Source organism: Hypomesus nipponensis, chromosome 24 (genome assembly GCF_054491055.1).
Source record: "Hypomesus nipponensis isolate SF chromosome 24, ASM5449105v1, whole genome shotgun sequence".
Classification (NCBI taxonomy): Eukaryota; Metazoa; Chordata; class Actinopteri; order Osmeriformes; family Osmeridae; genus Hypomesus; species Hypomesus nipponensis.
The window spans coordinates 7,331,987-7,357,960 of NC_140384.1; the positions used below are offsets into that span (position 1 = coordinate 7,331,987).

The window sequence follows — 25,974 nt, forward strand, 5'->3', positions numbered from 1 at the left end:
TTGTGTATAAAAACAAAACACTTTATTACAATTAGGCTGAAAAAATCCAATGAAAACACAACTACTTTACAAGTACAAATGTTTTCTTTTTCCATTGTTATTTACAGGTTTTTTTTCTTCAACATCAATAAAAAAAATGACAAATTTATGAGAAAACACAAGATACCAAAGTACATGTTTACAGTGTATTTGTTACATAAAAAACAAAACAATTGATAACTAAAGGAACGTGCATTGTTATTTCGATTTAATATTTTACGGCAACAAAAACAACAACTGATTTAAACTATATTTAAACTGTGTTGTGTGTGGTGGTTTATAACACGGACAATCTCTATTGAAGATTGGGTTCTCATGGCAAAACCTTAGGCCAGATAGAAGTTACCTTTGGACACTCCTAACAGGTTATCAGAATGGGCTATCGGGAACATAAACCATGACTGATACTTCAGGTAATGGATGGATGGATGGATGTAAGCAAGAGATTCACAAATGACAGTTAGCTAGGATGAGCTGAGGGCGTGGGACGCTGCCCCTCTGGTGGACAACAGCGGTACTACTGGCGGAGCGAGTCACAACTACTATCACTATCATGAGAAGAATGGTCCAGAGGGATATTCTCAACGTCTAGAAACAACAAGGAAGTCACAGACACCATAAGGGAGAACCAGGAGAAGAAGAAGAAGAATCACATCAAATGGGGGAGGGAGAGAGGGAGGGAGAGAGGGGGAGAGAGGGGGAGAGAGGGGGAGAGAGGGGGAGAGAGGGAAGGAGATAGGGAGGGAGAGAGGGGGAGAGAGGGAGGGAGAGAGGGGGAGAGAGGGAAGGAGATAGGGAGGGAGAGAGGGGGAGAGAGGGAGGGAGAGAGGGAGGGAGAGAGGGGGAGAGAGGGAAGGAGATAGGGAGGGAGAGAGGGAGGGAGAGAGGGAGGGAGAGAGGGGAGAGAGGGAAGGAGATAGGGAGGGAGAGAGAGGGGGTTGGCAGGGGACAAAGTATGGATACACTAAACATCATTCTATAGGACAGCTCAATCCCCAGAATAGCTACACACCAACCAATAGGCCCCCCCAGCAAAAGGGAATATATTCATCAAGATGACGATATGAATTGTACTTTATCAGCTCTTGCAGTCAGACACGTTGGTGCAGAGGGAAGCTTTCGAAACCAGGGGGAGGGGGGAGAGAGAGATCTGCTGACACTGCAGGCGAGCTGAGAAGAGGACAGTGTTTGAATAGCCGAGCTGTTCACGGGGCGACCTCTGGTGCTGCCTCAAACCCAGCCCCACTGCCTCAAACCCAGCCCCACTGCCTCAAACCCAGCCCCACTGCCTCAAACCCAGCCCCACTGCCTCAAACCCAGCCCCACTGCCTCAAACCCAGCCCCACTGCCTCAAACCCAGCCCCACTGCCTCAAACCCAGCCCCACTGGCTCAAACCCAGCCCCACTGCCTCAAACCCAGCCCCACTGCCTCAAACCCAGCCCCACTGCCTCAAACCCAGCCCCACTGCCTCAAACCCAGCCCCACTGCCTCAAACCCAGCCCCACTGGCTCCCCTCAAAAGGGACGCCCTGCCTCTGGGAGTCTATTTACACGGACACGGTGGGGGCTCCAACAGAGCTGCCCTCCCTAGCTACTGCCTCCGCTGGGCTTGGCTGGGGTCTTGGCTCTGAGGGCCCCTCCGGAGCGAGCCTGGCCCTTGGCAGGGGGCTGCTGCGCGGGGGCGTCTCCAGCGGGGGGCGCCGTGGCCTGGGGGGCCGGGCTGCTGGCCGGAGGGCTCTGGATCTGAGAGGAGGCGGCGGCGGCCTGGAGCAGCTTCTGCTGGATCACCTGGGCGGTGGTGACGCCCGCGGGGAACATCTGGACCTGGGCAGGGGCCGAGGGCGAGGCCTGGCTCAGGGCCACCGTCTGGGTCTGGAGCTAACACAGGACACACACCTTGAAAGAACTGCCATCATCTATTAGCCCAGAGGTCTTCAACCCTGGTACTCAGGGACCCCCTGTCCTGCACGTTTTAGATGTTTCCCTGTACCAACACACCTGATTCAAATGAATGGGTCGTTAACAGGCTTCTGCATAACTCGATAACGATCCATTCATTTGAATCAGGTGTGTTGGAGCAGGGAAACGTCTCAAACGTGCAGGACAGGGGGTCCCTGAGGACCAGGGTTGAAGACCTCTGTATTAGACCAATAAGATCTAGTATATAGACTAGGACGAATGCCTTTAGGATTCTTGTGGTTTCTCAGTAGGGTGCTGTTGGACTCCTGTGGCGTCTCCATGTGTCCCTACCTGCTGTGGAGAGGACACGATCTGCTGGATGTTGGCCAAAGTGGGCTGCTGCTGCTGTTGCACGATCTGGGGGAGTTTAGCCACCTGGCGACAGAGCAAACAGGACCATCAGCACCAACACGGAAACCCCCCCGCCCTATACCTCGACACAAGTTCAAGTCTTTTAATGTCAGACGCACAGAACAACACAGGGTCAAGACTGGGCACTGAAATTCTTAGGACAAGACCACACAAAGCAACCTGGCATAACGCTACATATAGTACACAGAACCTAGATTACATCTATGATAAGCTCAAATATAGTAAGCCTCCTAACATACAATATTCAATACAGTATATTAAACCTCTAATTACCCATAATACCCTATACTAACCTTATAAACCTATGCTAACCTAAGTGCAGTACAAGCCTCCGTGCCCCCTCTGTGGAGCTGGGCTGAGGGGGACCTGTGAGGGCGATCTCACCTGGAGCTGTTGGGCCCCCGTGGGCTTCTGGCCCTGGGCGATGGGAGTGGTGAAGAACTGGGTCTTGATGCCGGGCTGGATCTGGGTGGTGGTGGTGTAGGTGACCTTCTGCTGCTGCAGGGCGGGCGAGGCCGCCTGCACCGTCACCTGCTGGGGACCCATCTGAGAGAGAGGGAAGGGTGGAGGGACGAGGGTCAACGTAAGCTGCCTTTAAAACATTTGTCCTTACCGTAAGCTTTCGCGACGGGGTTTTCGATGGGAAACGAGCGCCCCCTGGTGGCCCCGTGTGCTGAGTCTCACCTTCTGCTGGCCGGCGGCCGGGCCCTGCTGGGGCTGAGCGGCTTTCTGCTGCTGGGCCCCCTGCTGCTTCATCTGCAGCAGCTGCTGCACCTTCTGCACCTGCATCTGGGGGAACGGGGGCGTCAACACCGGCCCGCCTGCCGCCCCCCGGTGGATAGGAGGAGATATGACAGGTCAGAGGAGGGGGAGGCTGGGGAACAACTCCCTCACACACACACACACACACACTCAAGAACGCGTGACATGACAATAATGTCCAATGACATTAGGAGCGCTTGTTTTGTCGTAGTGTTGCCCCACCTGTCTTAGGCTGCCCGATGGCCACACTGATGCCAGCTACGGTGACGCCGGCGGTGGAGACCACGGCGGGCACAGACACCACAGGGGGCTTGGTCAGGGTCACCTGGGCGGTCTGGGCTGCCTGCGTCTGGATCTGACCCTGAGTGGGCACCCGCGTCTGGGACACACACACACACACACAGTTACCTCAAAGCCAACGCCGTCCAGAACAGACAAAGAACATTCCCCAGGGTAGTGACAGCATGCAGGTGGGCTGCGTCCCATCCCAGCGGCTCTTACCAGTCTGGCCACCTGCAGGTTGGCCACGGTGGCTCCGCTCAGCACGGTGCCAGGCCTGGACGTGGCCACGGAGGCCAGCTGGGGGCCGGCCTGGGCGGCCTGGACCGGCTGGACCTGCCCGGCCGCCTGGCCAGCTCCGGCCTGCTGGCTCTGGGCCGCTGCTACGGCTGCGGCCTGCAGCTTCTGTTTCTGCAGCTTCAGCAGCTCCTGCAGACAACGGGGGGGTGGTTGTCAGTAGTACTAGTGTGTAGAGAAGCGCTTCTTAACCCTTACCCCCTTGTCCTGCATGTTTTAGACCAGTGGTTCCCAACCCTGGTCCTCAGGGACCCCCTGTCCTGCATGTTTTAGATTTTTCCCTGCTCCAACACACCTGATTCAAATAGGTCGTTATCTAGCTCTGTAGAAGCCTGGTAACGAACATGCATTTGAATCAGGTGTGTTGGAGCCAAGAAACATCTAAACATGCAGGACAGGGGGTCCCTGAGGACCAGGGCTAAAAACCACTGGTATGGAGGGTGTGGGGTAGCTAGTGTATGGAGGGTGTGGGGTAGCTAGTGTATGGAGGGTGTGGGGTAGCTAGTGTATGGAGGGTGTGGGGTAGCTAGTGTATGGAGGGTGTGGGGTAGCTAGTGTATGGAGGGTGTGGGGTAGCTAGTGTATGGAGGGTGTGGGGTAGGTCGTGTATGGAGGGTGTGTGGATGTACCTGGGGTTTGCCCACAGCCTTGATCTGGGGGGAGGTCGCCTGCTGCTGCTGGATCTGATGCTGCTGGCGGAACATGTGCAGGTGGGTCGGGGTGATGGGCTTCCCCTGGGCCAGATGCATGCCTGGGGCTGGGGACAGGAGCGGGGTGGGGGGACAGGGAGAGAGAGGGCCAGTCAGACCTACGAGTGGACCTTCCAGAGAGCATGTTCCTGGGCGGAGGAGCCTGCAGTACCTGGGGTGACCTGAGTGACCAGGGGGCGGGCCTGAGTCTGGACAGGGCTCAGGGTGGTGGACACCACCGCTGAGCCGGTCGCCGGGGTAACCGCCCTGATGCCCTGGCCTGTGGCTATGGCGACCACATCAGCCGGGGCGGCCCTCTGCTGGGCTTGGACCACCTGGGCCACGGCCGTTCCTGCGGGCTGTGGAAAAACACGAGCAGAGAGAGACCATGGAGATCCCTGCACGACACGATACATCTGCTCCCTCAGGGGCACGAGCAGCTACTGTGAGAGTGTGGTTTCCAGAGTGTTCCGCACATGAAAGGAGTTAAATCTCCTTCATCTCTGTGGGACGCTGCACTGAGCTACGACAGCAGTGGGAAACAGTCAGACTTACAGAGAGAGTGCCTGGGATGACTGGTGAAGCCAGACGCTTGTTGGCCTGGAAGGGACTTGGAGAAACTCCAGGAACAGTGTTCACAATCACATTCCCCCCTACGGTGGCTGGAAGGGAACAAAAAGGGAAACAATTTAGATAGAAATTCAAAAAGTAAATGTATATACATTTCTTTCTCCCCCACATGTAGATGAAATGAAAACCTACCCCCTTGGATGGTCGTGCCGACAGAAGCGTTCTTGATTGCCCCCGCCTGGAAAACACAAGACACTCATGAGAAACCCCATCCTCATTTCCTCTCACGAGACAGAAATGAAAACCGTCTGCACAATCTGAGCGAGGGGGGGGGGGCGCTTCCTCCTGCTCACCAGGACGGCCGTGTTGGGCACAGCAGCCACCCCTGCCACGCTGGGGGCCTGGGGGACCCCCGGGGCCAGGGCTACGCTGGGGGCCTGGACCTGCACCTGGACCTGGGCCGCGGCCTGGGGAGCTCCAGCCTGCTGCTGCTGCTGGGCCAACTGCTGGGTCCTCTGCTGCTCTGCTAGGGCCTGGACCACACACACACACACACACACACGCACACACACGCACGCAAACAGCACATGTTTCAGCTTTGTGAACTGAGCACATGACCACATCTGACAGACAGACTGCATTCCGTGACGGCAGCTCATACAACAGGGGAACTGAGGGAACCCCTTCAACTTGGTCCAAATCGTGCACACACACACCTTCTTCTCCTTGGCAATCCTGTCGGCTCGCTGGGAAGCCACCTGGATGGGAGGGAGGGGCTTGTCGTAGCTGATCCCGCTGTAAAAAGGCAGGAGGAGGTCACACATTTAGTCCTGGAGGCACGCTGGACAGAGAGCACCATGAGCAGACACTGAACCCTTTCTCACCTTTCTGCCAGGACTGACGCGTGTTTGGGGTTCTTCTGGAAGGGGTTCATTCCCAAACTGTGACGAGAGGGCAGAAAACAATACCACACGTACTTAAAGACTTTGAAACAGTGAGAGCTTTAAGTTGATAGCTATGTGATTTATTTTTAAAGGGGGAGTGGTAGAGGTAGCCTGGTACATACAGAGGTTTAATGGGAGGACTCCTCTTGCTGGCTATGATCTTCATGAGCTCAAAGCGGCTGTTGTAGAGCTGGAAGTGGGTGGTGTTGTCGTCCTGGGTGTAGATCTGACAGGTCCTCAGAGGACGACTGTTCTTCGACTGGGAGGAGGAGGGAGGGGGGAGGAGGAGGAGGAAGAGGAGGAAGGAGGAGGAGGAGAGAGGGGGGAGGAGGAAGGAGGAGAGAGGGGGGGGAGAAGGAGGAGAGAGGGGGGGAGGAGGGAGGAGGAGGAGGAGGAGAGAGGGGGGAGGAGGAGGAGGGAGGAGGAGAGGGGGGGGGGGGGAGGAGGAGAGAGGGGGGGAGGAGGAGGGAGGAGGAGGAGGAGACCAACGTCAACAGAGCTCTCAGCGCCATACCAACACGTCACGGCCGCGGTTCCACAAAGCGGTTCACCTCGTCAACAACGTCGAACGCCGGCTTACCTTGTAGATGCTCTTAGTCTTCTTCTTGGGGTTGGCCTCGTACACCAACTAGTAAACGACAACAAACAGCAGTAGGGTTAGCCACACGAACGCTAGTTCTGTAAGGCGTGTGCATGGTTAACCCTCACCCCCCTGCCCCCCCCCACCCCCCTTACGCCCCTGCCCCTTCACCCCCCAGCCCCCTCGCCCCCCTACCCCTTGAACCCCCAGCCCCCTCACCCCCCTGCCCCCTCACCTTGCCCTCCTCCCTGGGGATGATGACGTTCTCGTAGCGGTTGCGGCACTGCTTGGGCGAGCGGTAGATGCGGCTGCAGGAGTTGACCACGTCGCTGACCAGGTCCCAGTTGGGGGTGTGGGCGGGAGACACGATGGTCAGGTTCAGGGGAAGCTCCAGGAGCTGCTTCACAGCCTGACACACAGACAGAAGACAGAGTCACCAGCCACACAACACTCACACACTATGCTGACACACACAATCAGAACGGGGTTTTATCGCCAAGTAAGTGTTCACTAACAACTTTTACTTTGGTGGGCAGGTTCATACAGGAAACAAAATGGTAAAATGTACAACTAAATATTGGCAGAGCTATACAATATAAAATAAAAGACAGTCACCACCACCCACATACTACTCTCACACTATATTATCATACCTAACTGACGAATTACGTTAAAACTCATTTACTATACTGGATAACTAAATAGTTACTACTTAACTATATAATACCACATCTCTACCTTGTTACTAGGTCATCTAATTAGGTTACTACAAATAATAAACTTCTCATCACTTTGCAAATTCAGTGTGTTTGTATCTATACCACGTCTACATATGAGCTACCATTAAATCCACCGGACCACTATGTGATAGAGATATCCTTTGCATACAGAGATCACATGACTAGGAGGCGGTACCTGTAGCAGGGCCCAGTCCTCACTGATTAGCCACTCCGGGTTGTCCTGGCCCGCCTCCATGGCCGGCTTGACCAATGAGGGCAGGGGCTTGGCGAAGGGCGCCTGCTGCTTGAGGGAGAAGTTCTTCTTCTGGTCCTTGCCCTCGCGGCGGACCTTCAGCATGCTGGCCTTCTCGAAGAGGGAGCGCGGAGGCACCACCGTCTCTCCGTGGCTCTTCTTCTTCTTCCTGCCTGCTGCTCCCAACACACCACACCTCCGGCGTTTACATGTAGTCATTTAGCAGACGCTCTTATCCAGAGCCACTTACAGGAAGTACAGGGACATTCTCCCCCCGAGGCAAGTAGGGTGAAGTGCCTTGCCCAAGGACACAACGTCATTTGGCACGGCCGGGACACACCACGCCACCACAACCAGGAAGTGGATCAGGAGGAGGAGGAGAGACGAGAGCTCACCTGACGGATCCATCTTCAGCCTCTTGTGCTCCTTGCGGACGTAGACCGGAGGGAGTTTGGACTCGGGCATGGGCGCTGCGTCGTACATCAGGCAGATGACCGAGTCGATGTAGATGTCGTTGTCGTCCTGGGGCGGGGTGGGCGGCGTCCACAGCTGCACACGCCAAGCACACGCCAAGCACGCGTCAGAACACGCGTTGTACACCTCATACACACATGTACGCCACGTTAAATAGAGATGAGCTTACCGGCATGATCTCCGTCTGGCCGTCCTCCGCGTCGAACACGTACTCCTGTGGACAGAGAGGCACGAGGGTTAGAGATGTGTGCTCGGACTTGATTAAAGCAGAGCGCTGTGGAGCCCCCAGCCTACCATGTTGTAGGCATCCTCTCTGGTGTAGGTGAACAAGTCCACCTCTCCCTCCACCAGCAGCCTCCCCTCCTCCTCACACTTGAGTTTCTTCAGGTGCTTCATCTCCCAGCCCCGCTTCACCCAGTCCAGGCGCTCCTGGGAAATCAGAGTCGAGGGGGGAAAGGGAGCAGAAATCCAGGCGTTTTTGGGGGGTTTGTTAAGAGTTTTGAGACATTTTTGTAATGGGGATGTTTGCTTGTAAAAAAAAAAAAAAAAAAAAAAAAGTGACCTCCTCACCTTGAGAAGGCTTTCATCGTCACCGACGTGGACGTACTCCAGGTAATGTAGGGCGTACCTCTCTATGGGCGTGAGCTGGGGAAGAGAGAGGGAGGTCACTAGGGAAAAAGTACTGCTGTCTCAGAAGAACACTGAAATATTAGCCTACCAGTAAATAAAGTCAGTCAAGTCATTACTAAGTAAGAACACTTTGTAGTCGTTTGGTTACCTGGCACATGACGGCATTGAGCTCCTCTATCTGCGAGGGATCGTCTTTGAGCGGCACCTCCTTCTCCAGCTCCTCCCCGGGGGTCTCCGGCCCCACTCGGCCCCCCTGCTCCTCCTCCTCCTCCTCCTCCTGCTGCTCCTGCGGGGGCGCGTCCAGGCTGATGCTGCTGAGGGCCTGGATGTAGGGCCGGGCCACGCGCGGGGAGATGGCCTCGGAGGGGGACGGCTCCTGGTGCAGCACCACAAACTCCTCCACCTTCTCCCCCGAGGCTGCCTCCACCTCAAACAGGTCCTGGATGGTCATCTGGGGGAGGCCGAGGACACAGCAGGGTGGAGGAACACATCTCTCAGGGGATTGGATGGAGTCCAAGGTGGCAGAACAGGAGACTAAATCAAAACCCTGACTGGGTTGGATGTCCTACCTGCGTGAGGAAGGCCAGGGTGTAGTCGGTGCCCTGGGCAGCCACCTCTCTGATCAGGTCCTTGGTGCCGTTCTTCAGGAGCTTCTCCTCTATGGAGTTCCCGCTCTCCAATCTGGGAAGGAGGGAGAGAGAGAGTTAGTCCCCTGCGCCACAGACAGAACGCGGTGTGGGACCAGCTGGCCCCGAGAGAGTTCAAGGAGCACCTGTAGATGTGCACGTCCTTGGAGCGGCCGATCTTGTCGCACCACTCCTGGGTGCGGGTGTCCATGCTGGGGTTGAGGTCCGTGTCGTAGAAGATGATGGTGTCGGCGTCAAACATGGCGCCCACGGCCGAGCAGCAGCGATGGGTCAGGATGCTGCAGAACACTTGGCGGTTCCTGTTAAACGCTTTCATGTTCTCCTGAGGGGAACCAGAGGGGGGGGGGGGGGTCAGGAACAGTGCAGCCACAAGAAGGACCGCTATCCTGGCCAATGAGTGGCCCGGAAACATTCACTCTAACCTCAAACTCCTGTATGAACAATAGACATGCCACTTAAGATTCCTGGAGATAAATGTATGCTATTGCTTATGTCCAACTCAAAACAAGGTGTAGAATTGTGCTACATAGCTTAAAGGATTTACAGATATCCTCAAGTACAGTTCACTCACAGATCGCCGACAGAGAGAAGTAGGGAAAGAAAGGTCAAAAACAAATGCAGATGTTGGTTAGATCAGAGAAGTCAAGCCAGAGCAGAAAACGAGTGCCAGCTAGCAGTGATCGAAGAAGGAAAGCTTCTAGGAAGGGCAGAATCTGGGGCAGTCCAATGTGAGCGTCTCTGAAGGCCCTGACAGGAACAGCATCCAGCAGGGAGGGAAGAGAGCTCTCTGCTCTGTCCCCCTGGAGAGCCAGAACACTGCACTGAACCGGGAGCTACCGGTGTTAGAGGGGGAGACAGACACTGGGAAGGACGCTAGCGCTGTGAGAGGGACTCAACTCCAACCATCAGGCTGTATGGAGCACAGTAAGTAGGCCCACTGCACAGTAGCTGGAGCAGGACAGCTGGTGGGTGCAGACAGGGAGGGGGGGTCTACCTGGCGTTCCTCCAGGGTCAGGCTCTCGTCCACGCGGACGTAGGTGAGCTGCCTGTAGTCCAGGAAGGCCTCCAGGATGTCCAGCATCTTCACCATCTGGGTGAAGATGAGCACGCGGCGATTCTCCGACCTCAGCTTCTGAAGCAAAATCGCCAGAGCCTCCAGTTTACCTTTAGGGAGAAAAAAAAAAAAGAAAAAAAATTAGTGGATACAAAGTTCTGGAAAATACTTGAGGGGTCGACTTAACTCTTGTTTGCCGACTTTTGCCGACATTGTTCTGTTCCAGAGGGGCTTGACTGGCTCACCTGAGTCCATCTGCATGAGCTGCAGGTCTGGAAACTGGAGGAGGGGGCCACAGGCCAGCTGGTGGACCTCAGTGCTGTGGGGGGCAGCAGCCTCCGCCAGCCTGCGGACCAGAGCTTTCTGCTCCAAGCTGTAAGGAGCCGGGGGATTGGCCGCGTACATTTGAGGGGGAGGAGCAACAGTGGCCGGTACCACACAGGATAACCTAGAAAGACCGTCACAGTTAGTGTTGACTGACTTCACATACGGATCGGTTAGACTTCTAATGGAAGTCAGATGTTTGATACGGGTCAAAGTGTGAGTGAACTTGAGACTTGATAAGCACCTCTGGACACAGCTCCTCCCAGCCTCCAGGCGATCGGCGGTGGAGAGGAGAGCGGACTGGAGGTGGGTGGTGGTGGCGACGCAGGTCCTCTGGGCCCGGTGACAGCTCTCCCTGCCCACCCACCTCCAGCCCCCGGCGGTGAGGGCCGAGTGGGGGGCCCCCGGGGCCACGCAGCAGGCCTGGAGCAGGTCGGCTCCATACAGGACGCCCCTCCCACAGCGCCGCTCGTTGGCGCTGAACAGACGGGCGAGACGCTCCTCCACGTGGCGGCTCCTCTCCTCCGACGACTCCTGAGGGAGGGAGAGAGAGAGAGGGAGGGAGTGAGGGAGAGAGAGAGAGGGGACGAGAGGGAGAGAAGGAGAGAGGGAAGACGGTGAGACACAGCTGCGCCCCGTTCTAAACCAGTCTGGTGACAGGGAGGGTAAAACGACAGGTGGCCAAGAGCCAGACTCTCACCTGTGGGGCGGCCGGACCTGCCGCACCGGCGACAGGCTTGGAGCTGCCACTGGGAGTGGTGGTCGTGGTGGAGTTGGAATTAACCCCTGGACCTTAACACACAGACAGAGAGAGAGAGAGAGACAGAGAGAGACAGAGACACAAAAGGAGAGAGGGGATGGAGAGGTCAGTGTTGCCACAGGGGCAAGAAGGAGCAGAGACCCGTACAAGCAGGAGTGCTGGGGGGGGGGGGGGGGGGTGCAGGTGAGGCCGGCGCTCACCTGGCTGAGCCGCGGGGGGGGCGGGGGGAGGGGTGCCGGGGGTGGAGGAGGAGGAGGAGTTGGAGGCGGGCACAGCCGGGGGTACGGTCTGCATCACCATGGAGCCCTGCGGCCGGAGGATCTGCTGGCCGGGGGCCGACACGATCTGCAGGATGTTGCCTGCATCACACAGACACAACACGGGAACAATTAAACAGCTACTTGGACAACCACTGAATGGCTCTCAAATGGGGCTTTCAGGAGGTATTGTTCAAATTAATTGGGGGACAAAAAAACTCAAATTGGAAAGGGAGAAATTCCATGTTGAAAGTGACTGAGACATTTATACTCAAGATGTTCAACTGTCAGAACAGTTATCCTGTATAAGAATGATTCTGTGTTCAGCATTCTTTGTGTGCAAAGACAGGCCTGCCCCCAAATCTGAACTCTGGGTAACACTCGGCTTAAACAAGGTGACCTGGGCTGACCATCTTACTGGAGAGGCCATGAAGGATGTTTATCATATGGTCAAGCTGAGGGGTCAGAGAGCGCGCACACACACACACACACACTCAAGGTCTATGCAAGGGAGCCAATGAAAGGAGAGCCATGTGACAGTTGTATGAACCCATGTCTGTGAAGAGCGGTTTCGTTTAAAAGGTTAGCTAGCACAGCATGCTAGTGGACAACCTTTGTAGCACCATGGCGTCATGTTTTTGTCTCCTTGTGGGCCGGCCGCAAGTAATAAAGCTTTCTTAACTTCTTCACCGACTGACTGTGCAATACTTGATAGGTTCATATTTCTGACATAAACAGCACACACAGACACGAGTCTGGCTGGACAAAAAAAACGACAGAGGAAGAGGAGGAGAGAGTATGTATGCAGGCTGTACTTTACCGAGTGTACCTTGGAGCTGCAAGGGCTGGCCTGCCGTCAGCTGACGCAGCTGGCTGGGGGACAGGGTGAACTTGTTGCCCTGGAACTGCAGGGTGACGGGGGTCTCTGGCTGGGACACCCGGGTCTGGTTACCTGCTATGGAGGCCAGCTGGGCAATCTTCACCACATCTCCACCTTCAGTAGGATGGAAGAGCGCACACACACACACACACACACACACACACACACCTCTAGTTAAATAACTGCTCCAAAATGGGGGGTTTTGACCCAGCTTTTTTTCAGTTAGTTGAAGGGTGAAACTAAAGTGTGCCCATGCAGAACCGAGGTGGGTTAGTAAGTGGACAGCTCCTTCACAGCAGAGCCTCCGCTCAACCCTGAGGAGGGGGGAGGAACCTGAACAGAGAGGCCTTCAGGAGACACACATCCTGGAACAAACAGACTATGTATTCAGTTCAAGCTGCTTTGCACTTAACTGGGCCTTTTCAACACCATCCCCACTCCAGCCAGAGACGCAAGGTAGACTCAGAATGGCGAGAGTTCATCCTTAAACGACCACATTTCTCTTTGTAAATGAAGGTCAGCGCTTAAATAAACGAGCAAAACGATAAGACGACAGGAGGAGCAGCGTCTATTTTCCGCTGAGTTGTGAAACGGTCTCCATGATGGACGTGACGGTGCTGTTGAAAAGGTTGGTGTGTTCACACGGGAGGCAGAGAGCCGTCTGAGAACCTCCGTGTGTGAGGAACCTTCTCCACACGCAGAGCACAGCGCACGCTCACCCCCCACACACACTCACAAACAACAACAACAACAACAACAGGAACAACATCCCCTGTACATAGAGGATCCCAAAACGCTTTGGGGATCTCATCTTGCACAGGTAGGCTGACACAAAAAAACACACAAGATTAGTAAAATGGGAGAAACCAATTTCCAATGGGGTTGGGTGCATTGGGCGGTGTTTAAACAGGTTAAAATGGTTGGGTGTGGTTGGTTGGGGCAGCATTCGGTGTGGACATGCAAGTCTAGAGAGAGCCAACTGAGGAAGACAGGGTCAGTGGACAAGCTGCTGATGTGGTCGTTCAGACTGGAAAGCACTGGACGTTTGGTTTACTCAGTCAATAGCTAACAGTTTTAATAAGAGAAAAAATTGCATTATGTGAAATATTTGAATTACCGAGGCCATAGCTAAGCATTAAGGTTGTGAATCTAAAATTGTAATTTCAACGAATGGTCTCACTTAATATATCACATCAATTAGGCTTAAATAGCTTAGTTTAAATGATATATAAAATGTAAATGTCGTTTTTTTTTTTTTTTTTTACATTAATACTTGATACTTTGCCCATTTAGTTGTTTTTTAAATGCCCCCCCAAATAAAATACCTGTTTAGTTAAAGCCAAGCCCCAAAGACACATCAGCAGGGTCCTATACAAGCCCTGTGTTCAGAGCAGGCCTTCTGCTGCCCAGGAGCAGGGGAGCAGGGGAGCAGGGGAGCGGAGGCCACTGACTTACTAGGCAACCGTGCCTGGGCCTGGGATGTTAGAACCAGCCTCTGGGGCAGCAGGCTGGGCTGGAGGGCCTGGCTGGGGGCTAGGGCCGGCCTGGGCCCCTGAGCCGAGCCGGGCAGGGGGACCTGGGCCACGGAGCCCACCGCCGCCTGGGCGGGAGCCCCAGGGGCCGGAGCCCCAGGGAGGTCCCCCACCACATGCTGCCTGGCGGTGGGGCTCCCAAAGGGGGCTACAGCAGGGGATGTAGAGGTGGTGATGGCTGGAGTACTGCTGTGGGCTTTCTGAACAGGCCCTCCAGACGCTGTAAGGGACAAGGGGGTTTGGGATGGGGGGGGGTCTTACTGTTAGACAACATGTACACAGCTCTGGTTCAGTGGGGCTGTCCTTCTGCGTGACCTGGGGCTGGCTGGCTTACAGGGCAATCAGCACTTCAATATCGGGAGAATTTGTAGTCAAGGCTTCCAGTCAACGGGTGCCAGGCTAAACCTAAGGCTTATAAATATGAATTTAACCTTTTTTTGTTTTTGAATATGGTGCACATCAATATGGTGCACTTTCCCATGCAAAAACACATTTGAAAATGCCATGGTAGTAATGACACACAGAAATGTTAGAGTAAACCAACTAAAATTAAAATATAATATCACACATGCCTCACAAAACAGCAAGGCTGATGTTATGAGCTTTAAAACGGCACACACACACACACTCCAAGCTCATCGGGCTTAAAAGGAGATCATTACGTCCCAGATTTGCGTTGCCAATATAAACGAGTGCCTTTTCCTTGAGCCAATGGCGCCCCCTAGTGGAGGGGACCTCCAGCAGATGTGATCTTACCCTGGGAGCTGCTGCTGGTGGTGGTGGTGGTGGTGGTGACGGGGGACTTGCCCCTGGTCTGGGCCGGCTGGGTGGACACAGAAGGGGCCGTGGTGGTGGTGGGGCCGGCGGAGGTGGTGGTGGGAGGGGAGGGGGAGGCGCTGGTGATGGCGACCAGACGGCCCTCTGGCTTGGTGCCGTACTGCACCGGCTGGAACAACCTGGCAATCACATCCCAGAATCAGAGCCGCTTTGCCCCTGGCATGTCTCACCACCGAGCGGGAGGGTTGTTTGTGTGGCGTGTGGTCGCCGTCCCGACCTCATGGGTTTGATCCTGCAGGGTTTGGGTCTGGCCGGGGGGTCCGGGCTGCTGTGGATCTCCTGGATGAGCTGGGGGGTCACCTTCAGCTTGGGCAGCACGTTCTCCGCCTCGTGGCGGGTCAGACGGCGCTCGTTGCTGATCAGGTCAAACAGGGACAGGTCCACCGTCTGGCAGGGGGACAGGAGGAGGGAGAAGGAGTTGGAGTTGTTGAGATCACACCAGTTGTAAAAAAATTTAGTTTTGTTTTTTTCTTCTTCTTTCATTTCACACAAAAACCTGAACGGTCTCAATGGCTGTGAGTGAGAAGCTTCTTCTTGAGTGCCAGTTTGTGTGTGTGTGTGTGTGTGTGTCCTACCTTCCAGGGGTCGTCCTGCAGGGCCCCCAGCACCAGCGAGGGCGTGTGGTACTGCAGGGCGGAGCAGACGTAGGAGCTGCTGGTCTCCCTGGGGGTCACCAGGTCAGGGTGGTTACACACCCTCTGCAGCTGCATCAGCACCTGCAGGACACTCACAAAGTGGCCCGTCTTCAACGCCTCCTGGGCTCTAGGGGGCGACGGAGAGCAAAGGGCAAACGCATGAGCGACAGGAAACAACATTAGCAAGGGCGTGCATGAGTTTGAACAGACTAAAACAAATACTGTGTGCTGTGTTGCGCAAGGGGTGGCGAGAGAGAGAGAGAGAGAGAGAGAGAGAGAGAGAGAGAGAGACAGAGAGAGAGACAGAGAGCGAGAGAGAGAGAGAGAGAGAGAGAGACAGAGAGCGAGAGAGAGAGAGAGAGAGAGAGACAGAGAGAGAGAGAGCGAGAGAGAGCGAGTATGCGGTCAGGGGAGTGACTGACCCTGGCTGGGTGAGGATGTCCTCATACATGTTCTTCTGCCGGCCGGACAGCCGACACTTGAGGATGTGCTCGTACTTGTTGGGCAGCTGCTTCTCCACGTCCCTCTTGGAGCGCCTCAGGATGAAGGGCTGGATCATCTGAGGAGGAACAGCCGGACCTGAGCAGGACTGCGGACAGCTGGGAAAACACACCAGGGTGGGGTGTGCGAGGGGGCGGGGCTCTCCACCTACCCGGTGCAGGCGGATGACCAGTTTGTGGCAGTAGTCCTGGTTCTGGTCGGTGCCTGCTTTCACAGGGAAGTCGGAGTAGGCCCGTGTGATTCCAGGCAGCAGGAAGTGGATCATGGTCCACAGCTCCTTCAGGGTGTTCTGCAGCGGAGTGTTGATCAGGAGGATCCTCTGCTGGCTGAAAAGTCACACACACACACACACACACACACACACACACAAAACAACAACAATCAACATGAATGCTTTCTCACAAAAGCCCGGATCTTTCAGACACCTCAGCGTTTTGGAAGAGGGAGGGGGGGGGGTATCTGCGAGTGCGTCTCACCTCTTGAGGGCGAAGACGGTCTCCCAGTGTTTCTGGGACATGCTCTTGATGAGCTGCACCTCGTCCAGGACCAGGTGCTTCCACCTCCTCCGCAGGAAGTGGCTCTGGTCCTTCAGCAGCAGCTTGTAGGACGTCACGCACACGTGGAAGCTGTTGGCCTCCGCCCAACACTGACAACACAACAACAACAACAGTTCACATTGGTTCCCCGCGACCGCGCTGACCAGCAGGCACGTGTGGGAACCCTGGAGGACCCCGCTAGCTACCGTTCTCTTGGCTCTGCGTTCCCGCCGGTTGCCCAGATACAGGAGGATCTTGAGGCCGGGACACCAGCGTTTGAACTCCATCTCCCAGCTCAGCATCTTGCAGGTCCTCACCACCACCAGGTGGGGTCCCCAGATTCCTAGAGGGAAAACCACACAGACACCTTCAGATTGCAACCCAAGACCCACACACTGCTCCAGCGATGGGCCGTGTGGGCCCTGCGGGCGGGCGGGCGGCCATGTTGCTCACCCTCCTCCCCAGCCAAGTGAGCCATGTAGGCCACCGTCTGAACCGTCTTGCCCAGCCCCGTCTCATCTGCCAGGATACCGTTGAGGTTCTTCTTGTGAAGGCTGGCCAGCCAGTCCACTCCGATCTGCTGGTACTCCCGCAGGGAGCCATGCAGCAGGACAGGAGCCTGGCAGCGGACCTGGAATACAAAACAAACACACCCCCTGCATTAGAAAAATTCAATCACATCATATTCATAATATCCCAGGCAACAGAAGTGGACTGACTCATCATTTTATACTTGATTCCGTCCTCATAAAACTCAAAATATCCATAATATTCCCTATCGTCCTCCCTGTTATGTAACTGTGACCCAGTGTGAGGACAGGCTGTCTGGCTGTGACCCAGTGTGAGGACAGGCTGTGACCCAGTGTGAGGACAGGCTGTGACCCAGTGTGAGGACAGGCTGTGACCCAGTGTGAGGACAGGCTGTGACCCAGTGTGAGGACAGGCTGTGACCCAGTGTGAGGACAGGCTGTGACCCAGTGTGAAGACAGGCTGTGACCCAGTGTGAGGACAGGCTGTGACCCAGTGTGAAGACAGGCTGTGACCCAGTGTGAGGACAGGCTGTGACCCAGTGTGAAGACAGGCTGTGACCCAGTGTGAGGACAGGCTGACTCACAGCTGAGGTGGTCCTGGCGCTGCCCTTGGGCAGGATGAGGTCTGTGGCCGCTGCCACCTCTGCTATGTCCCTCTTGGGTTTCCCGTCGGCCCCGGGCGAGCTGGGCCTCTCTGCAGCACTGTGCTGGTCCACGCTGAGCACAGAGTCGATCAGCACAGCCTCGTGGGGGCTTCCCAGAGGGGTGTCCGTCCCTGAGAGACCAGGAAACCAGGCAACACTGAAACACGTGCTCCAGCACAACTCATAATGTGAGGGGATTTTAGTTTGTTTGTTGATGGGTACCTTCAGTCTCCTCCTTGTCCTCCTGGTCCGCGTCCTCACTCTGAGGGCTGGGCTGAGGCCAGTCAAAGCTGTCGGCGTACGCCCCGGCGTACTGCTTCACCAGAGCATCCAGGGGCATCTCAGCTGAGAAGCAGACACACACAGGAGGTGAGACTAAGACGAGGGGAGACTCCCATAGGAATGTCATCCAACAGCTGATATATATATATATATATATTTTTTGGGAACTGTAACGAACCATCTTTAGCCAGTTCTGCCAGCTCCTTCTTCTGGTCGGCTTCCACCTCCAGGGCCTCCTGCTCTGCTATGGTGCTCTCCTCATCCAGTGCTGGGAGGCACAGAGACACACACACACAACCGCACGGTCACACACACACGCGCACCTGCAGGACAGAAACACCCACATGACTCGGGGGCGGGGCCTCTGGATTACTTACGTTCTTCTTCAGCCAATGACGTGCTGGATTTTCTCTTCCTGGTTGAGGCGCTGGGTTCTTGCTGAAGGTAAAAATAATGCAACGATGAAATGATGCGTTTGATATGTCATGGCATATCATGATCGCCCTTGTGTCGTGATGAGGTCGTTTGTTTCCATGGGTCTCCTACCTCTTTCTCTTTTTCTGCATTCTCAGCTGTCGTCAGAGCACCCTGTCCTGTAATACGAGTCATAAGCAAATATGTTTGATCAAACTCTTCAACTCTTCATCTACTCTTTTGATCAATATGAGGGGAATTCCCAGAAGCAAATTCTCTGGACAGAAGTGAGATCAAACGACAAAGCTCACCCTTGCATGAAGCTCTCTGTAGGCTCAGTGTTTTCAGCCTTTTGTTATAAATCTCAAACTGGAGTTTGATTTCGACGACCTGAAAGAAACCACACAAGGAGAATTGGACCAGGCTCAGGGTAATGGGAGCGTTTGGTAGGACAGACCCTGGAGGCGTCCACAGTGATGTCACACCTGCTCAATGTTGGACCAGAACAGGTCCACCTCCCGGGCGATGCTGCTGGCGATCTGACGGAGCTGCGACTCCTCCTCCTTCTTGGACCTCTCCTCCATCTTCTTCTGCTCGTCGTGGTAACGGGCACAAGTACGAACCAGCTGAAGGGGGGAGGGGGGGGCAATAAATGTCAAGGAGGCAAGACTTTGGGTGCCGTCCAAACCAAGTACATTTACATGTAGTCATTTAGCAGACACTCAGAGTGACTTACAGTAAGTACAAGGCAAGTAGGGTGAAGTGCCTTGCCTAAGGACACAGGCACGGCTGAGAATCGAACCAGCAACCTACTGATTACCAGCCCAATTCCCTAACCGCTCAGCCACCCGAGCTCATTCACTTGACCCCCTATACAAGTACACAAGGCACCAGCGCCACCCTACCTTTTTAGCAGCAGCCTCCTTCCACCTCCTCTCCTGAGCGAAGTCTGCAGCCATCCAGCGCATCTCCTCCAGCAGGTAGTCCCAGTGGGACTTGGGTCGCGAAGCCTCCATAAGCTTGGGCAGCCTGCTGGCCGACCACTGGCCCTCCTTCCTCAGCTCGGAGATGCGCTGGTGCACCTGGGACTCCTGTAGGGGGGGGGGGGGGGGGGGGCGGAGAGAGAACACGGACAGCATGAACGTGAGGAGCGATATCCCGACCCGACGACGCTCCGGTCCTTTCTCTGTGCCCACGCGAGCCTCACCAGTTTGGCCTGCTCCACCTGTTTATCCTGGGAGTTCTCCTGGGAGGACTGCATGCCTGAGCCCTGGCCGAAGCCCCCCAGTTTGACGGCCGAGGTGCCGTTGGGCCCCGCAAGCTTGGACTGCGTGGCCGGGCTGATGCTGGAGCCGGGGGGCGCAGGGGGCCCGCCGCGTGGGGGGACGGGAGGGAGGTGGTGGCCCCCAGGGTAGAGGGGGACAGTGAGGAGATGGAGAGGGAGTTGTTCATCATTCTCTGACCGGCTTGAAGCGAGTCGGCTCCGGGACGAGCTAGCGCCACGGTCTGAGGAGAAACCGGAAGAAAAAAACAACATCCCAGATGTTGAGAACGTGTACACCTCCAAAACATAACTACAAGCTAAAACTGTTCTGAATGGACATGGGTGGAATGAGCGCGCGTCCTGCCTGCATCATGGGCTGGGCCTGCTGCAGCTGCCCAGCCTGCAGCTGGGGGTGGAGGGCCGACTGCATCTGCTGCTGGAGCTGGGCCTGGAGCTGGGCGTGGGGGTTCCCGGGGGCGCCCACGGCCCCCTGCACCTTGACCTGGGCGGGGTTATCCACCAGCTGGGACTGCTGGGAGAGTGCCAGGGGCAGACCCCCCATGGGGAGGATGCCCTGGGGCATGCGGCCTGGCAGCTGGGGAGGGGTGTGCAGACTGGCGGCGTTCTGCACCGGAGGCCCTTTGGACGGGTCGTACTGCTGCTGGGTCTGCTTCTGGCCAGGGATCTGGACCGCCTGGGGGTTTGGAGGCATCCCACCTGCGGCACAGGAACCCAGTCAAGGGAACAGCCAGAGGAGGGGTGCGGAGAGGATGGGAGTGTGTGTGGGGAGGGAGTCGATCAGGCTCTCTGGTGCTTGCAACAAAGTCTAGGCCATTCTCGCTTGAATTCAAAATGGAAATACAAAAATACGAATTAAAATCCCTGAAATGAACTGGCCATGGCTGTTCTGGTGCCTGAAGTTTCAGTGAGCTCTGAAAGGGGGACAGAGAGAAACAGGGCTCTGCTCAGGACCACAGGAACCTCTAGTCTAACATTTACCTGCGTGGAATACCAGAAGACTGCTCGGCAGGTTGAAGGTAGTTTTTCCCCTTCCCACTGCATTCAATATAGATATATACGTGTGGTCTATGTTACATAATTCAAACTTGTGATTTGGGTGTATTATTATTATTTTTTTTTTTTTTAATTCAATTTCCAGAATGAACTCCCCAGAACCTTGCTATGGCCTTGTGACCTGGATGGGCTGTATGTACCAGCAGCAGCATGAACTACCTCTTACTGCTGGGGAAGAGTGGAACAGAAGGAAATCATACAGCACAATGATTACAGAAGAAATCAAATCAATATGATCATCTACATGTCTGTCAAATGAAATACTACTTCAGGTAATGCAAACCAAAACATTATCTGTAAAGAGAGAATGTGATTAAACCAGTAAAACTTGGGTCATGCATTAACAGAGGGTTTAGGAAGTTTGGGAGAGGGATAGAGAAGGAATGAATAAAAGAAACAAACAGGTAAAAAAAAAGAAAAGAAAAAAAAACAGGAACTCGACAATCACTAACACACAAATGTCACATGTTCAGCATGCATGAAGCGATGTCACTCTGGCCCGGAACTGCAGGCATTTGAAATGCCTGGACTTTTAGTGGGCGGTACAGAACATAGCAAAGCACAGGAGTGAGCAGGGGAGACACAGGGGTGGGTGGGGTGGGTTCAGCAGGCAGCAGGCCTGAGCAGAGCTGGGCACACTGAAGCAGCGTCTGTCTTACCTCCCTGTCGACACCAACACCTGGCCCTGACACACACCTCAACACACGCGCCCCCCCCCCCCAAAAAAAACACCACCCGTGACGGGGCCGCCCCTCCTCCAGCACGGCCCGCCCCTCCTCCTATCACGGCTGAGGGAGAGAGCCCCAGTCAGAACGGTATGCCATGGACACGGATGGAGAGACCAACGGAAGATGAGCGATGGAGGGGAAAAGACAAAGACTCTTGATGGACTGGACGGAACTGAAGAGGTCGACATGTTGGCGAAGGTGCGTTCTGACGATGCAGACCAGACAAAGGGCTGGGAGAGAGATGAAGGAGGGATGGCGATGAGTAAAAAACTAAAAAAAAGTAACAAGCCAAAACACATCCCACTGAAGAGAGATCATTTTTTTTCCTGGTCTTTCCCACTTCCCGTTTTCTGCTTCCGAATTAGCCAAAGCTCCGCCGGTACAGGGAAGTCCATCCAAAAAATGATTTGAGGAACAAACTTCAGAAAAGGAAGAGATGGATGGAGACGGATGATCAACGGCCAACATAAAAGAAAGTCAAATCATAAGGACATGGCATCTTCCTAGTGAGGCTACTCTTCTTCAAGACTTGGTTCTCCTCTTCCTCATCCTCCCTTCTGACAGAACGAGAGGGCGCTGGCAGAAGCTAAGCCTGAACTTCCTTAGGCCTGCTGAAGTATCCAAATGATGGATGAAGATCGAGTTTGTTGATGCTGCTTGGAAGTTTTGTTGGAGACATTCAATGTTGGATTGGAGTTTTTGTTTTTTGGGGGCGAGTTTGTTTGTCGATTGGTTCACGTCCAGCAGCATCGAACAGAACAGAGTACGGCCTTGGTAGTGGCACTCCTACCTTGCGCAGTCGGCATAAGCTGCTGGAGAGGAACGCCAGGCGATCCTAAATTGGCTACACCAGGATGCTGGAAAATCAGCCCATGGCGACCAACGTCAATCCGGGACCTCTTAGCCTGATCTGGGATTCAAAACACACAATACCCTCAAAACGCAAAAAAAAAAAAAAACCTAAAAAGAAAATAAACACTGCGTAGACAGACAGCGACGATGACGCTCTGACGAACAGACCCACACTTCTCCTTCCGCGGGTTAGGACTTCTACAAACAGCGCTAGTAGAAGGTGCCAAATATCTAGAAGCAGAAGCAATTTGAGGGAAGAAAACAAAAAAAAAAAAAAAAAAAAAAAACGAACTAACAAACAGAAAAAGGAAGAAAGAAAAGTGGGGAGGAAGCCCAAACTGGGGGGGGTTCTGAAGGCCTTACCTGCTTGTCCCATGGCCTGCTGCCTCTTAAAACCCTCCATGTCGCCGGGGTTGCTCATGGTTCCGGCGGCTCCTCCGGGGTGACCCTGGTGGAGACACCCTCTGGAGGTTAGCATGGGATCCCTTCACACCCCATACCTCAACTTAAACTGTTTCAGTTTGGATCGCTTAAAAAAAAAACTAAAAAAAAAAAATGGTGGCTATAAACTGTGCGAGACGCATTCCTTCTGTGAACGGGCTTGTGTTCAGGAGAGCCCCCCCTCCCCTCCCTTTCACTGCTCTTCACCTGCACCTGCTGCTGGGTGGAGAACGCCGCCGAAACGTTGGGCGGGAGCTGCGTCGCTATGGCGACCGGCGTTCCCGCCTGTCCATCCTTCCCGGTGACAACCTTGACCTGGGATCGACACAGATTTTGAATTACATTCACACACACACACCAACACACACACAACGGTTTTCACTGTGATTCTGAAAACAGAGCTAATGGAAGTTTCTCTGTTTCAAATTTTTGGAGAAAAAAACAAACAGCACACCTCGTCGTTAATGACCTCAGACTGCTCCTCCTCTTCCTCCTCATCCTCAAGGTCCAAGTCGTTCTGCCTCAGATAAGTGAAGAGTGGCACGGAAGGCTTCTTCTTGAAGGCCAAAAAGTCCATCATGTTCCCCTGGAGGTGCTGAAGGAAGAACAGCTCGATCAGGTAGTCTTTAAACACCTCCTTCAGCCCCTCCATCTTCTTGGCGTGGTGCTCCAGGCATTGCTTCCTCAGCTGGGCCACTTCGGGGCTCGAGGGGGCTATTTCTTCCAGCTTTTTGGGCGTTTGCTTCTTGACGGAGCCCATGGACATGCCTGTAGGGCTGAGAGGGGTGTTGGGGATCCCTTGGGAAGGGTTGGTGAGGGACGGGCTGGACGGTGGGATGGAGGAGGGCATGCTGAAGGTGGCGGCTGCTCCCATCCCAGCACCCCCGCCTTGGGCCATCTTCTCGTAGATCATGGGGCGCGCCAGCTGCCCCTGGATGATACTGCTGATCTGAGGAGGCAGGTTAGACGTGGTGATGTGTCCTGGGCTTCCCAGCGTGGGCAGAGACGTGCCGCTGGCCACCGGACTCTGCGGCCCCAGGTGATGGATGGTGCCTCCAGTCTGAGAGTGAGGCTGGGACAGCCTCCGCTCCCGTACAGAGCCTGGGGCGCCGGGGGAGGCCAGCTGGGCCTGGCCGGCAGCGCCGGGAGTAATCTGGGTCAGTCCTGTGCCATCTTGGTAAACAAAATGACTACCTACAGTCGGGCTCCCTAAACTCATTTGTCTCATCAACATGCCGGGGTCGACGAATCTGGTTGGACTCTGTCCGCACATGCCCAGACCTGTTCCTGGGGCCCCTGGCCGTTGGACCCCCTGCAGGGGGCCCGGGCTTTGCTGGGTGGGGCTTTGGGGTTGCATGGGTTGGGGCAGGGGTGAGGTGACCTGGATTAAAGGTGATGTGGCATGTTCAAACCTCCACTGTTGGGTTGTGTGCTGAAAGCCAGGAGAGGTGGGGTTTTGGATGGGCACAGGGGTCAGAGTGATCTGTTGGTTGCCGGTGACCATTTGACCCACGTTCTGTAAGGTGATGTTCATGTTCTGCCCTGTCACGGGGCTTCGGCTCATGATGATCTGGTAGTTGGGGGATTGTGGGGCTGAGGGACTGGCTGCAGATGTGATGGTGGTCACAGGGGATTGAGGGTGGTTGACTGTTGCTTGCTGCTGGGTTGCCAGGTTCGGCTGCTGGTCTTCCGCTTCAGACTTTGATCTCTGAACTTGACGCTGCACATTCTGTGATCCACTTCCATGGTGCATTGCGTTATTTAAAAGCAGTACCTGTGGACAAGGTGCAAATGTCAAATTACAGCTGCCAATAGTACACACCAGCATCACATGAACAAAACAGGATATATCCATGTAAAATAAATCCAAATCATTACCAAATGTTTGATTGAATTCCCCAAATTCCCCCAACCACCAAAATGCAAAGATTACTTTGACTAAAGGTTTTATAAAGGCCGAATATGGAGACAAATGGGTGTTAACATGGCGTACTACTGATGTTATTGTTTACCAAGATGGGCTAGGTCTAACTCCTGATGCATACACTACCGTTGAGAAGCAGAAAGCTGCGGCTTAATCTGAAATGCGTATGTTTCATGTATCTCCCATTACTAATTTATCATTCTCCATAAAGTCTCTGGCTAGCTAAATTATTAAATTTGATTATAACGACATTTATTTCACTGTGGCGCACAAGCGGAATCTATTCCATTCCAACAATTACACTAACCCAAGTAACGCTAGAATTTGACAGCCCAGTACAGTACATAAGCCAAGGTACATTAGCTAGATACAGACGAAACATACAATAATTATGTTATTAACTAAAGTTACTTACATATCGTAATTAACATAATAACCAGCACTGTTTATTCCAACACTGTATTTAATGGATGTGTAGCTAGCCTACCTAGCAAACAATTAAATACAATGAACTGTAGCTCGCTGACAAGAGCGTGGTACTCTCTAGCTTAGGGTACTGTAGCAATATACGGGTGCTTGTTAAGCTACCCTAGCTATTCGTAACGACTCGGCATCTATTACGGATCAAAACGCGTCTAGTGTTATTTCAACTATACGCCTTTCTATTAATTTAGTTTCTAGTTTTCCAATATTCATCACATGAGAGATATATTAAACACTGATAACTGTTTTGTCGCAAAGAGTAAGCTAGCTACCTTTAGCAAGCTAGCTCTAGCTATGTTAAGGCCTGCAGTGCTTGGTAAATAAATGCTAATATTATTGCATGCACAACAATTGCGTACCTACTCACAGTGGATGAAAATACAGCTGTCTCATCAACGAACACGTTATCTTCAAAAACTCATATTCAAGGTTTTTCTGATACTGCAAGATACTACATCAATTCAATGTTTTGAGCATATCTCATTTAGAGACATAGCTGCGGGCCACCTATTCTGTGAAGAACCGGAAGTACTTCTGTTCGAGAGGAAGAAATCTGCTCAATCAACCAGGTCAAAGATCCTAGAGATCCACTTGGATACGGTGCTGAGTTTGCTGAAATCGCATTATTAATCAGTTATCTTATTTATTTTGCTTTCCGCAGAAGAGTTGGGTCGATTAGTGTTTTACATCTATTTCAAGTGGATGGTCTTACCAAAACTAACTTTAAAAAAGGTTGGCTGTGGAAGAGAAAGATAGAAAATAGTTGAAATGGTTCACTATTTGAAGTTCTGACCGAACAATAGACGAC

General features: G+C 53.9%; 1 protein-coding gene and 1 non-coding gene across 2 annotated transcripts; both read right to left on the bottom strand.

Moving 5' to 3' along the window:
- On the bottom strand, positions 1 to 25,680 carry ep400 (E1A binding protein p400). Its single transcript, XM_084690266.1, is given in 53 exon segments — positions 1 to 1,917; positions 2,290 to 2,373; positions 2,755 to 2,916; positions 3,055 to 3,191; positions 3,355 to 3,511; positions 3,634 to 3,840; positions 4,338 to 4,465; positions 4,570 to 4,756; positions 4,953 to 5,059; positions 5,160 to 5,205; positions 5,321 to 5,500; positions 5,684 to 5,762; positions 5,852 to 5,908; positions 6,034 to 6,170; positions 6,492 to 6,539; positions 6,727 to 6,900; positions 7,407 to 7,639; positions 7,859 to 8,012; positions 8,107 to 8,151; positions 8,232 to 8,366; positions 8,508 to 8,582; positions 8,716 to 9,018; positions 9,137 to 9,248; positions 9,340 to 9,536; positions 10,209 to 10,378; positions 10,514 to 10,716; positions 10,837 to 11,126; positions 11,293 to 11,384; positions 11,553 to 11,711; positions 12,439 to 12,603; positions 14,778 to 14,977; positions 15,076 to 15,245; positions 15,434 to 15,620; positions 15,916 to 16,052; positions 16,146 to 16,320; positions 16,471 to 16,640; positions 16,737 to 16,873; positions 16,984 to 17,161; positions 17,645 to 17,835; positions 17,927 to 18,049; positions 18,165 to 18,254; positions 18,364 to 18,424; positions 18,533 to 18,579; positions 18,712 to 18,790; positions 18,886 to 19,026; positions 19,306 to 19,491; positions 19,608 to 19,756; positions 19,759 to 19,906; positions 20,029 to 20,381; positions 22,682 to 22,766; positions 22,967 to 23,074; positions 23,214 to 24,533; positions 25,534 to 25,680. Coding segments are annotated over 52 exon segments (8,928 nt in total). The 5' UTR covers positions 24,513 to 24,533; positions 25,534 to 25,680; the 3' UTR covers positions 1 to 1,626.
- Positions 9,940 to 10,069, bottom strand: LOC146232969 (small nucleolar RNA SNORA49). Its single transcript, XR_014746631.1, has one exon. It is a non-coding gene; the product is annotated as a small nucleolar RNA SNORA49 (small nucleolar RNA).
- Positions 25,681 to 25,974: the final 294 nt, after the last annotated feature.